At 36.2% G+C, this 12,706-nt stretch overlaps 1 protein-coding gene and 1 non-coding gene across 2 annotated transcripts; one reads left to right on the forward strand and one right to left on the reverse strand.

Moving 5' to 3' along the window:
* TRNAL-AAG lies at positions 9,837-9,917 on the forward strand. The gene has a single exon. It is a non-coding gene; the product is annotated as a tRNA-Leu (tRNA).
* LOC109330596 (calmodulin-like protein 1) lies at positions 11,404-12,251 on the reverse strand. The gene has a single exon (XM_019564838.1). It carries the CDS (start codon positions 12,196-12,198, stop codon positions 11,650-11,652), a length of 549 nt encoding a protein of 182 aa, XP_019420383.1. The 5' UTR covers positions 12,199-12,251; the 3' UTR covers positions 11,404-11,649.

The following is a 12,706-nucleotide window of genomic DNA, read 5'->3' on the forward strand; positions in this document are numbered from 1 at the left end:
GATACATAACTGCAAATTCTGTTTTTCATGAGAGAACTAAACACATTGACATTGATTGTCATGTGGTTAGGGAAAGACTTCAATCAAAGCTTTTTCATCTACTACCTATATGTACTTTGGAACAACTTGCTGATATATTGACAAAAGCTCTAGATCCTACACCTTTTCACTACATGCTCTCCAAGCTGGGAGTACTAAATATGTACTCTCCAACTTGCAGGGGGAGGTATTAAAGCTACCAATGACTGAACCTGATCAGGATGAAGCTTCCATGCAACTTGATCGAGCCAAAGTAAAAATTGACCGAGTCAAACTGAAGATTCACCAAACAACACCACCACATGACTGAGGGAAAATTAACATTGATCGAGGAATTATGGCTTGTGACCGAAGGAATGAGAGACCCATGCAAAACAGTGCATCAGCATCGACGCATCAACCTGAGGCACTGCACAACACTCTGACTGTAGCACACAAGCCTTAGCGCATAGATTCTGACCAAGGCTCCAAGGGCATGATGCATCAAGTCTGAGCGAATTCTCTTGGTTTGGGTGCATGAACTTTGATCGAGGCTGTCTAGGTATAGCGCATGTAATCTGACCGAAGCTGCCTAGGCGTGGCACATCCAACCTTGGCGCACCAGTTCTAGCATGGGCGCACCAGTCCTGACCGATGGGCTCTTGACCATGGCGCATCAGTTTCTTATGGCCTGAGCATTTTTTGTTTTTTAAGCATTTCTTATTAGCTTTACTTATTCCTTTTGTTTTTAGATGCTTCTTAGAAGAAGTTTGTTGTAGGTTGTTAGGAGCCACTTTGGCTTGTAGAGTAGTTGGGGGTTAGTTGGGGGTTAGTTGCTTGTTTCTCAAGTAACTAACCACCCCTTTTTTCCTTTGTATATATAGAAGTGCTTAGTCACTTTTTCAATTAATGAAAATAATAATCATGAGATCATTTAGTCAAAACAACAATAACTTTGGCTAATGACTGTGATTCTCATCTTCCATGGGCTACACACGCTATTGGTATGATGCCTGAAGCTGTTAATCTTTGGATTGGCAATGAACACTTTCAGATTTCCTTTCATAAAATCAAAGGCATGAGGAGGTTCAGTCTTTAAGCAAGTGTCAAAACGAAATAGGCTCCTGGATTAAGTTTGAATGAGAAGGAGAAAGGGTAAAAATGGAATTGAGACAACTTTCTAATAAAATGAGTTGACATATATAATTGATGTGTTAAGTTTTAATTGAAGGGGATGAGATTTGGGACATAAAAATGGGGCAAGTGATCCCCATCCCACAAAGTAGTGATTGATTTAAAAGTTTAAAATGTTTGTCAAGAATTTTTCACTAACAATTATGTTTAAAAGTTTATGTGGAATGGTAGTCTAAAAATTATTGTCGAGAGATAATTCATCGATCATATATTAATTGTGCTAGTTTTAAGCAAAATACATATTAGTTAATGCATTAATAATATTAAAAAGCTTGACAATGTTTGTGTACAACACTTTTTCTCATGTTTAAATGATTAAATTAAAATCATCCCTACCATTTGTGAGTTAATGGTGGAAAGAAAAGATAATAAAGTGAACATATAGTATAATGTACAATATATTTGAAGTCCATGTGGGTTCAATGGATATTTAATATACGTAGCATGTATTTTTATTATTCCCTTCTTATCTGAATTGGAAAAGCTAGTTGTAAACAAGAAGCAACATAACATAATACAAACTAAGGAAGACTACTAATTCATATGCCAAAGAATCTTTCAATTGAAATATTGACCTTCAGTGTTTTTATTTCTTTTAGTGTCCTTCACATGCTATCTCTCCAACCTCAACTTTGGACTTGGCAAATGGCATGGATTGATGACAAATAGTCGCATATATCCCATTTTGGATATTGCTGTTCGTAGAAAAGATTTAATTTAATAAAATTCACGACTGAGAAATAAGTCTTGCATTTTTCTTATTGTTTCTGTTCAAATATTTACTATGATATTCTTATTAACAATTGATTTAAGAATAAGATGGAATGTAATATTAGAGGTAGAGTTCAACTTTTCTTCGATTGTCATAGATTAAACAATGTTTTTTATTATGGGTCAAAGATAACTCATTACTTAGTCGAACGAGTTTTTATAGAGAAAACATGTTGGAAAGTCAGTCTTACATCTAGTCCATTTGTGACTTGTCCTCTTGCTTAAGAGTCTATCCCTTTTTGGTCTCCTATCCGGTTAGCAAAACTTGTCTCTTCTAATCCAACTTGATAATACCTTTAGTCTAATATAATATATACCATACACTCAATGCTCGAGGCTCATTTTACTATGTGAAATCGACAAGCCCCTAATTTATTTTGTTGGGTGTGGCATGCATGAATCTTGCTGAAAACTTAACATGCCAATCTCTCTATATAATATACTATTAAGTATTAACAGGCGATGTAGTAAACATTAAAATAACTTTGTTTATGTTTGTGAATTGTGGTGGCTTCCCATATAATTGAATGCTTTCTGCTAATTTGTTAATTTCTGGATTTTGTCTATAGCAGCTTAGGCAGTGGAGAAATATAAAAATGATGCTACTATGACAAAATAGACATTTATATAAAAATGATGCTACTATGACAAAATAAACATATTATTGTTGATCTTTGTGGGGTGTTTTTAGCCCTCTGGGTTATTATTCTTGTTTGTGTGCACAGATGTAATAGTTGTTGAAACCCTAGCATAAGTATAATGTCTTCAATAATTATGCAACCTTTTAGATAAGGATCTACTCTCATTCCTCGAGACACTCGAATCAAAAATATTTTTAAAGATGAGGATGACTTTAGATAGAGTCTCAACTAGGTTGACCAGAAAAATTTATAATACTTAAACTCTATGTATGATTTTGCCAGCCATATTATGAATCAATTATTAAACTTGGGGTTGAAGAGGTATGGATGTTTGAAAAAATTTAATAATAAAATTTTGAGACCTAATAAAGTTTAGAATACAATGTCTATGTACTCTTAGTGTAAATATTTATATACTATTAAATATTGGCTAAAAGAAAAAGATGATGAAAAAACTTTCTTGAGGCAAGCAAAAAAGGAAGTGACTAAAGATCATCTTGAAGAAATGGAGAATTTCTAGCCAAGTAAAAAGAAGTGGTTATGGTGAAACCAACACTAATGTTCTTTTCCATTTGGTCACATAATCTTCAAGAGCTTTGGCTATAAATAGGAGTGTTTCATGTCATTGTAAGACACATCAAATACTTAGCTTAGTGCATATTCTCTTTTCTTGTTCTCTTGTTCTAATTGTGTGAGAAATACTTGAGTGATAGTCAAATTGGGTGTACTTATGTTTTGGGAAGTGAGTGAAACATTTGTAGTTCTCTTTTATCATAGTGGAATAACCTTTGATGCTCTTCAGCTGTGGACGTAGGCAAATTGCTGAACCACATTAAATTTTCAGAGTCATTTTCTCTATTATATTTTATCCATGGGTCTTCTGCTCCAACATATACAACTAGTATAAAATTCATCATTCATTTATATTACTTTTTTGAAGGTCCAATGATAATAAGACATAAATAATGGATGACATGCTGATAGTATATAAAATTTGTTATAAGTTGTGATGTATATATTTTTTTCTCTAAAATTTAACCTTTATATCTCTGACTACTAAATTTTTGAAGCATGTGTCACAATTTCTGGATTTCTTAAAAGTGAGTTATTATAGTGCTATTTCAACACTACTTTGCTTAAAGAAATCACATGAAAAACAAATGACTCATGTTGTATTAGATCACATTGTTACTAATTAAGATTAGAAGAGGAAAAAATAAAAGAAATTAAAGACTCGAACCAATTACTGATAAGTTGGAACTGTCAACAAAAAAATTATATACATGATTTTTTCCATGTATATATATAAATCCATAAATCAAACATAGGACTATATATACTTAAAAGAAAACATCAATAGAATGTTGCCCGGTCTTATATACCCAAAAAAATTGTTCATTAGTATTTAGAGTTTCGATAAAAGAAGTAAAAATTGCATTTTACAATGTTTTATAGAATTTGTAAAAGGAAGCCCCCTTCTCTATATATATTTATGCTTAGATGAACAATTTTTTAATGGAATATCAAGATTAATTCCTTTTAATTACAAAACTTGTTGCAAAAATTATTGGGTAGAGTTGTCTATTTAACAATAATCTTGATAAAAGTCAAGTGGAAGGATAGCCACAAGACCAGAGCTCTAACAAGTAACAAGAGTTTTAATTTGCAATTGGGTTATGATGCCAAATGTGGTTGTTGTATACTATAATCACATTATGTTGCCATAGCACCTAAGTTGCATGTCACATCTTGGATGTTGTAGTTGCACCATATGGTAATCCACATTTAACAATAAATAAATGAGATGAAATTTATTTGTTTTTAAGAGTAAGTTGAAATTTTTTACTCTCTATCTCAACTATTTATTATATGAAAATCTAATTATTTGAATTAGTAAATAAATCTTAAATATTTGATTTTCATAGAATGAATGACTAAAATATTAGATATATTTTTTAAGTTAGTGTTAGAGGATCCCTCCCATAAATAATAGTATTGGATTATGGATATATTTACAAAGGATAATATGACATTGAAGATAACTATGAGAGTGATCTAAAATTGTACTCCAATGGCATGTCAACCGCAATTATAACATGAGTAATAAAAGTCTTATTTTGTTGGGAGCACATTTAGTTTCTACACTTTGTGTCACTCCATGTGTTATACATTTATGATTGATCAAAAAAATATATAATAATTAAATTTTAACTTAAATATATATTTTCTGACAAATTACAAGCACATGACACATGAAGTGACACAAAATGTGGAACATATATATGTACCCATTTTTTATGTGTGCTAAAATTGTTCCTCGGATGTTGATTGAAGATCAATCATTTTCGAGTAGGAGAGATTACCAAATTTGATAAACATAATTAGGGATGAATACAAAAAAAATCTCAAGCCCCAAAAGATATTTTTATTAAAAGTATTGCACGTATATAACTAATTATACAAAATTATGTAACAGAGAGCAAATATACAGTAAATATTTTTCAGAATATAAAGTTATCAAAAAATGCTACATATCACTAGTTGTATAAAATATGTGCAAGAGAGGCCGAGTGCCAATAAAAGAACACATATTTAATAAAGTAAATAATTTAATATTATATTTTGATCTTTAATGTAAAACTATACTAAAATCACCAAGTATGGTAGAGGATCCTAATGCGAGTAGGGATGAAACCCTTAAATCCAGTTAGTTATTGGGCCTTGTTCATAGAATAGAAAGAATAATGGTTCTGTAAATGGTTATGGCTTAAGAGGATGGTCAATATAAAAATGGATATGAAGATGAGATATTATTACCATTTATAACAATTAAATTTCATAATTGTCATTTAATGAAAAATAATGTTCCTTTGTATTATGAGGGAATGGTCGAAGATAGGTGAAGAATGGTTGGTGATGGATGCCCGGTAGAATGCAAGATCGGAAATCTTGGTTGGAGTATCGTCTGGACCCGTCGGGGAAGGTACCTGAAAAGGTTCTCCAACGATCAAGTCAGTGGTGTGTTTTAGACAGGTAAATGAAGTAAATAAGAGAGAAGTTAGAGCAAGTAACAATAAGTGTAGCAATAACTGAGGGAATGAGAATTAATTGTACTCCCTACATGATCTCTTCTATTTATAGAGTTTGAGGAATGTTGAGGTGACGTTTGGCCATTGGTCAGCACCTAACGGGTACAATAGAGGTACTCTGGGTCGTCCTTGCATGTCCTACAAATCTGTTCTTGTCGAGTTGTCGTGGACAGGCGGAATGTGCAGGCAGCGTGACAGGTGGATTGTCAGCTGGTACCAAAGGCGAGTCAGCGACACATTAATGGTGAGTCAGAGATGCATTGATGGTGGGGTCAGAGATACATTAAATGATAAGTCAGATGCATTAATGTCATGTCAAGAGCATTTAAGGCGCTTGTCACAAGTGGGCCCATTAGAGGCGGGCACTTATGAAATGGGGAACACTAAACTAGATACTCATGGCGGATTGGGGGCAGCCCAAATGTATCTGGGGTAGAACAGTTGCCCCCAATCTATTAGGTCGGTCGAGGATGGATCGGGCTGACAGACTCAGGCTATTCTGGTCTGATGTAGTTGGGCATATATAGGTACGGAGGTAGGTCATGATGGCTATCCGTTCTAGGCTGAAACATGGAATATTGGTAGTATCCTATCTGATGTCCTCGATTGCTCAACTGACGTGTCTATTCGTTTCAGTTTTTCTTCCTCGTTCTCTAAGCCACCATTGGATCGTCCTTGAGTGTTTTTGAACGAGTGCGATGGGATGCAGCGTTGGGCTTCAGGTATGGCTTAGGCACAACCCATCTCCTATAAATAGGGGTGGTTTTCTTCATTCTTCTTCACTTGTCTTTCTCTGAGAAATTGCCTCCTGCCAAGCACGTTCGTTGTCTGAATCCAACCATCGTTCTTCCTTCCAGAATCTTTTATTTTCACTAACTCGATAACTCCCTTTTCTTTTCTATTTTTTTGGATAACTCCTAAACGGTATTAGTGATGTTAGACATGGATTCATACCTGAATGGCGTGGAGATCCTGCCCGAACCTCCACCCATTTTTTCTAATGTCACCCGCCGCCACAAACGTACTCGACATCCTTCCGCCCCGAGTAGTAGACGTTTTCCTTGGAGGCGATTCGAACAGTTATCCCTACCGTCCTTTTTGTGTGACTTGAGAAGAAGAGAAGCTGGTAACAGGCTGCTTTGGTGGACCGGGCGACTTTCTTAGAGCAGTGGCGTTTGGTCTTGGATAATATGTCCAGCTCACATCTAACTTCCCTTCGAATGTGCGCCCGGTCGTGGATGTGTTGACGCGTCCGACCAAAGATATCCAGTGGTACCCTCCCACTACTCAGGAGCGAGTTTCCTGGGATATCCTCTTGGAGACCAAGAATCGGTGGAGTTTTTACATGTACGAGCATGTTTGCTGGCGGATAGGGGTGAAGATCCCCTTTGAATGGTGGTATACGGAGGTGTTGAAACACCTCTAGGTAGCCCCCTCTTAGCTGCATCCCAACTCCTGGGGGTTCATTCGGCCATTCAAGCTATTCTGTGGGGTCATGGAATCGCCTTGCACTCTTCGACTATTTTTCTAGATGTTTGAGGTGACACACAGTTCTAATAAGGACGAAACTCAAGCTGGACGTCGCGGGTGGATATTTCTTCAGTCCTAAAATGGCCGGGCTCTATTCCTTCCCTTCGAGGGTTCTGTGAAGAACTGGAAGGACGACTATTTCTATGTTGAGGCTCGAGGGACACGTCACACCTGGGCATATCGCCCTCGCAATGTCTCGCTTTTCCCATTCTTCTGGAATGGGGGAATTCACCAAAAACCCGTCGATTCATTTGGCTTCTCATACGACCAGTTAGATGATCGAGAGAAAAGGATGGCGAATGAAATGTTGTCTTGGATTTAAGAGGGGCGATTAATCCCCTTTTATAAGCTTGTTCAAGGCAACCAAGTCTTTGAGGAGGCAATCAGTATGTATCCAGTTATACGTATCATTGTTTTTAGTTTATAACACTACTTAACCTGTTTTTGTTTATTTCTTTCAGCAGCGGCCATGGGGGATCGGGCTGACCGAATCAGACTTCTGAAATGGGCTGCTTTGAAAAGGAGGGATGGGGAAGCTTGTAAGCGTCCCAGTCAGAGTTCAACATCCCAATCTGAGGGTCCACCATCCACTCCCCGAAGAGAAATTGGTTAGGTTGGCGCCCCCGTCCCATCTCTTGGTCGGTCAATTGACTTGACTGTTGTACCCGCCACCCTTTCTGAAACTGCTGAAATGGAAGATACCCACCTAGAGAAGCAAGGGTCGGGTAAACTTTCGGCAAGGGAAAATATGCCCCTCACCGCCTCAAAACTACTTATAATATTCCTCGAGTTGTCAAGGAGGGTGTGGTCAACCCGACAGTGAAGGAGGTTATGGATGGGGTCCTTCTGGTGGACATGTTGCGGAAGACTCATGAGGTTGGGGTTTGGTCGCTTCCATTGCCAAGTACCTCGAAGGTAGGGGGTGCTCGCCACCCGGGTTGGTGAAAATGCTCTCTCTAACCTCCAAGAGCTTCACTCGGGCAAGCTCCATGAGCTGAAGGAAAAATACACTAAGTCTCTGAAGAGTTTGAAGGCTCATAACCTCTCTGATGTCAGGCAACTTTCCATGATGTTTCTTCAACTAAGGGATGCTCGAGAGGTTGCTATGCTGGCCAAGGTGGATTTGAGTGCCGCTCAAAAGGAGGTTGCCTCTCCTGGTCACCGTCTTCAAAGGGGTGAAGATGCGAGGCTTCAGCTCTGAGACAAGTTGAAGGCCTAGAAGGAGTTGGCGGACTTAAAGGTTGCTTATCTGAGGCTGGAAGATGATGTTGACGGGGCGGCTAACGTCGGCTGTGATAATGCTTTAGCCTAGGTCAGGTTGGCTTTTCCTAATGTTGACTAGTCTTGGACGAGAATTGATGCCCGGGTTACCCCGAGGGAGATTAGGTTTAGATATTATTTATTTTTTTCCCTTTTTCGTTGTAATTGGTCGGAATTTATCAGGTTTGTAATGAATGAAATCTATTTTTCTATACCCTGTTTTGCCATTGAATAATTATCAAGTATTGACTGTCCGGGAACCAACTAACTAATGAACTAGAATAAGTGTTGAATAATCAAGTCTTGATTGTACGAGGACCAATTAATGAACTTGAATATATGTTGAATAATCATTAATTCTTGAATACCCAGGAATCAGCTAATAAACTTGAACATGTGATGGATGAAGAACGATCGGTTATGGATGCCTGGTAGAACGCAAGAGATCGGAAATATTGGTCGGAGTATCGTCTAGACCTGCCGGGGAAGGTACCTGAAAAGGTTTTCCGACGATCAATTCAGTAGTGTGTTTTAGAGAGATAAAATGAGTAAATAAGAGAGAGTTAGAGCAAGTAGCAATAAATGTAGCAATAACTGATGGAATGAGAATTAATTGTACTCCTTGTGTGGTCTCTTCTATTTATAGAGTTTGGGGAATGCTGAGGTGGCGTCTAACCATTGGTCAGCACCTAACGGGTATAATAGAAGTACTTTGGGTCATCATTGTCTATCCTACAAATATGCTCTTGTCGAGTTGTCAGGGACAGGCGGAATGTGCAGGCAACATGACACGTGGATTGTCAGATGGTACTAAAGACGAGTCATCAACACATTGATGGTGAGGTCAGAGGTGCATTGATGGCGAGGTCAGATATGCATTAAATGATGAGTTAGAGGTATTAATGTCGTGTCAAAAGCATTTATGGTGTCTGTCACAAGTGGACCCATTTGAGGCGGGCACTTATGAGATTAGGAACATTGAACTTGCTACTCAAGGCGGATTGGGGTCAGCCCGAATGTATCTAGGGTTGAAAAAATACTAAAGTAAGATATGTTATTTGGTTAGTAACAAATTATCATCTACCCAATATAGAGAGAAGCTGGATTGAGTTTGTCCAAAATAAGGATTATCTATCCTAACATCTTATCCCAATAAAAGGATGTTGTTAACAATATTATGTTTTTTAAATTATTAAATTAATAATAAAATGATGTGTCATTTTTTAAATTATGTAAATATGTTGGAACTATGGTGTGTGGTTCGGAATGGTTGTAAAATAAACCATAATATATTTATTTATATATAATTTTCAAGTCATTAAACCACCAACAAGTTGGGATGGCCGAGTTGGTCTAAGGCGCCAGATTAAGGTTCTGGTCCGAAAGGGCGTGGGTTCAAATCCCACTCTCAACATTGTTTTGTTTATTTTTATTATTTCAAATGCATACTAATCTTGAATCAGATATGTCTATTGATGATATGTTCCTTGACCATGTCAAAGTATTTTTACTATCTTTTAAGGAAACTGCAGAGGACAAGTTGCACTTTCTATCTTTCATAAGAGCATGGTAATGTAATTTGTAATGAAATGTTACTTTTGTATTTCCTTGCAATCACTGACCATTAAAATAATCAGATTGGTAATGATTTTCCTTGACTAGTTAGTAGTTCCAATCTTGTGTGCCCTCGATCAAGTTCCAGTTATTTATAAATTAATTAAGACAATAGTCTTGGTAACAGAACCCTTACAGTAATAGAAATTTTAGCAAATTTCCCAGCAAAAAATGTAAACTACCTTAAATGAACATGAATTTAAAACAACATTTGCGATGGATAGCAATTATTACCACATCAATCGTATTTTTCTCAATTTTCCATAATTACAATAAGGACAAGACAACTTAACTACAATTTAAAACATTATTTATAATCTTTGGAGAAAATATAAGAAGGTTATAAGGGAGACTCTCTTTACTGTTGTTGTTTATCAAATATGGAGTGACAGAGGAACATATGGATTTTTCAAAACATACCAATAACAGTAGATATCATGTTCACATAGATTCAATCATTCAATATGGCAACAAGGGCAGCATTAGAAACAAAGTGTATGCTATATGTACAGGTTTTGAAAAATAATTCATGATTAATTGTAATATGCCACTAGACTAGAACACAGTAGATGGACTACTTAAATGTATTAGTTACATGAGTGAGTTTGATAAAATAAATGATATGTATGTCCAAATTGGTGATCATTCATTAATTGTATCAAACCCTCCATGTCTAAGCTTTATTAAAGATAATGAAAGTTCTACTGTTACTAAAAAAAGTATATTATGGATCTAGATTCTGATACCTATTTATTACATGGCATATGATAGAGAACAAATCAGGCACTGAAGTGTTTTTTTGGTACTATCAAGGGTACTTCTCACCTTTTTGGGTAAGGAATTAATTTCTTTCGGGGTTCGTGACTGTCTCTTTCAACAAGTGTTACTCACAGGTGGAAATACATTAGTGTCTTACACTACTAGACAAACATCATGTTGGTGGCGACTAAATTGTTTTAACATCATAGTATTTTCCTTTTCCTTTTTCTAAAATGGGGACAATAGATTCTCAACCGCATGGAGTCATAAGGTGGTCAAGGAATGAAGTGATAAAGAGGTTCAAGGTGTGAGTCTCACCTACTACAAATATTAACATAATAATATTTGCTTATAAAAGAAATAGATTCTCAACTGCACATGTATTTTGTAACACAGTTCTGTGCATCTGTTTTACATTACATTTTGTTGATTGTGGTTTCATATTCTGGTACTATGTTAACTATAAAGGGAAAAAAGATAAATGCATGATAAATATTGAAAGTAAAAAGAGGAGAAAGTAGCAATTAGAACCCAAGATAGTATTTATATTATAAGAGTTATTCATGACAACCAAGAGAAAAGGCACAGAGAGGAGGTGTTACCCCCCAAGTTGTGTCCATTTTCCTTCTAATGATACAATTGTATTGCATCACTTATTTTAAAACCCATGCTTCATTTTAGTTTTTAGACCCATAAATCCTACAATCTCAATCATTCAACACCAACTACATAGTTTTCAATTCATCCTCAAGAAACATGATAACCTTAAGCAATCAAACACATCTTAGGGACTGAGTCATCATAACCATGAACTCATCCATATCAACCATTCCATCTCCATCAGTGTCCACTGCTCTCACCATTCGCCGACAATCTTCGAGGTTGCACCTTTCTCCTAGCCTCCTTAGCATTCCTTGAACTTCTTCTGCACTTATCTTCCCATCACCATTCTTATCAAATGTCCTAAACGCATTCTGAATATCTAGTGTCCTTACCCCACCATCTTTTTTCTGAGCCTCCATAAATTCTTTGAAGTTGATGAATCCATCTCCATCTAAATCAACTACCCTGAAAATATTTGGCACCTCATGGACCAAGTTACCCATGCCTAAACATTTCAGGGTAGCTTTGTATTCTTGCTGAGAAATTTTCCCATCTTTGTTGGAATCAAATTTTTCAAACACTTGCTTCATCTCATCCATGTTGGGCTGAAAATTGTTTCTTAACCCAGAATTCTGTTTGGAGAATAAACGTGATGGTTTTCTCAGGTAACTTCTCTTTATGAGGTTGTATTGGAAATCAAGAAAACTAGTTGTTGACATTTTCTAGTGCAGTGGATTTGCCTGATTAGTTGTGACTTAACATTTATAAAGAACAAAGGTTTTTATATAAGCAAGAGATTGAAAAAGCTGTGGAATCTTATCATGCTAATGTTGATTTATCAGTTATTCCTCAACAATTTCTTGATGATCACGGAACTAGAGATGCTAAATGGAAATACTAAGGGATGAAAGGAATAGTGCATGATAAAAGATTAGCATATTTTATGAAGAATACATTCTTTGATAGAAGTCTACACTCCTACTTTTCCAAATCTATTAATTGGACCGAACATATTTCGGAATTTGAATTTATAACCTCTTAATTGATAAAAGACAATCTTGTAGGCAATCATGATGGTGATTTTCCATTATCCAAATCCTCCATTAAGTCAACATTGAAACTGGATGCTCTCCGGTAGTAGAAGGTCCACTATGGGAAGAGATTGTGACACGCAGGAGTAAAAAGAAAACTAACAATAGAGATTTTAAATTATGTTTTAAATTTTTC

This window comes from Lupinus angustifolius, chromosome LG17 (assembly GCF_001865875.1).
Source record: "Lupinus angustifolius cultivar Tanjil chromosome LG17, LupAngTanjil_v1.0, whole genome shotgun sequence".
Classification (NCBI taxonomy): domain Eukaryota; kingdom Viridiplantae; phylum Streptophyta; class Magnoliopsida; order Fabales; family Fabaceae; genus Lupinus; species Lupinus angustifolius.

Bases quoted from the DNA above. Each gene is read 5' to 3' on its own strand.
- LOC109330596 (XM_019564838.1), bottom strand. From the start codon at position 12,198: ATGTCAACAACTAGTTTTCTTGATTTCCAATACAACCTCATAAAGAGA.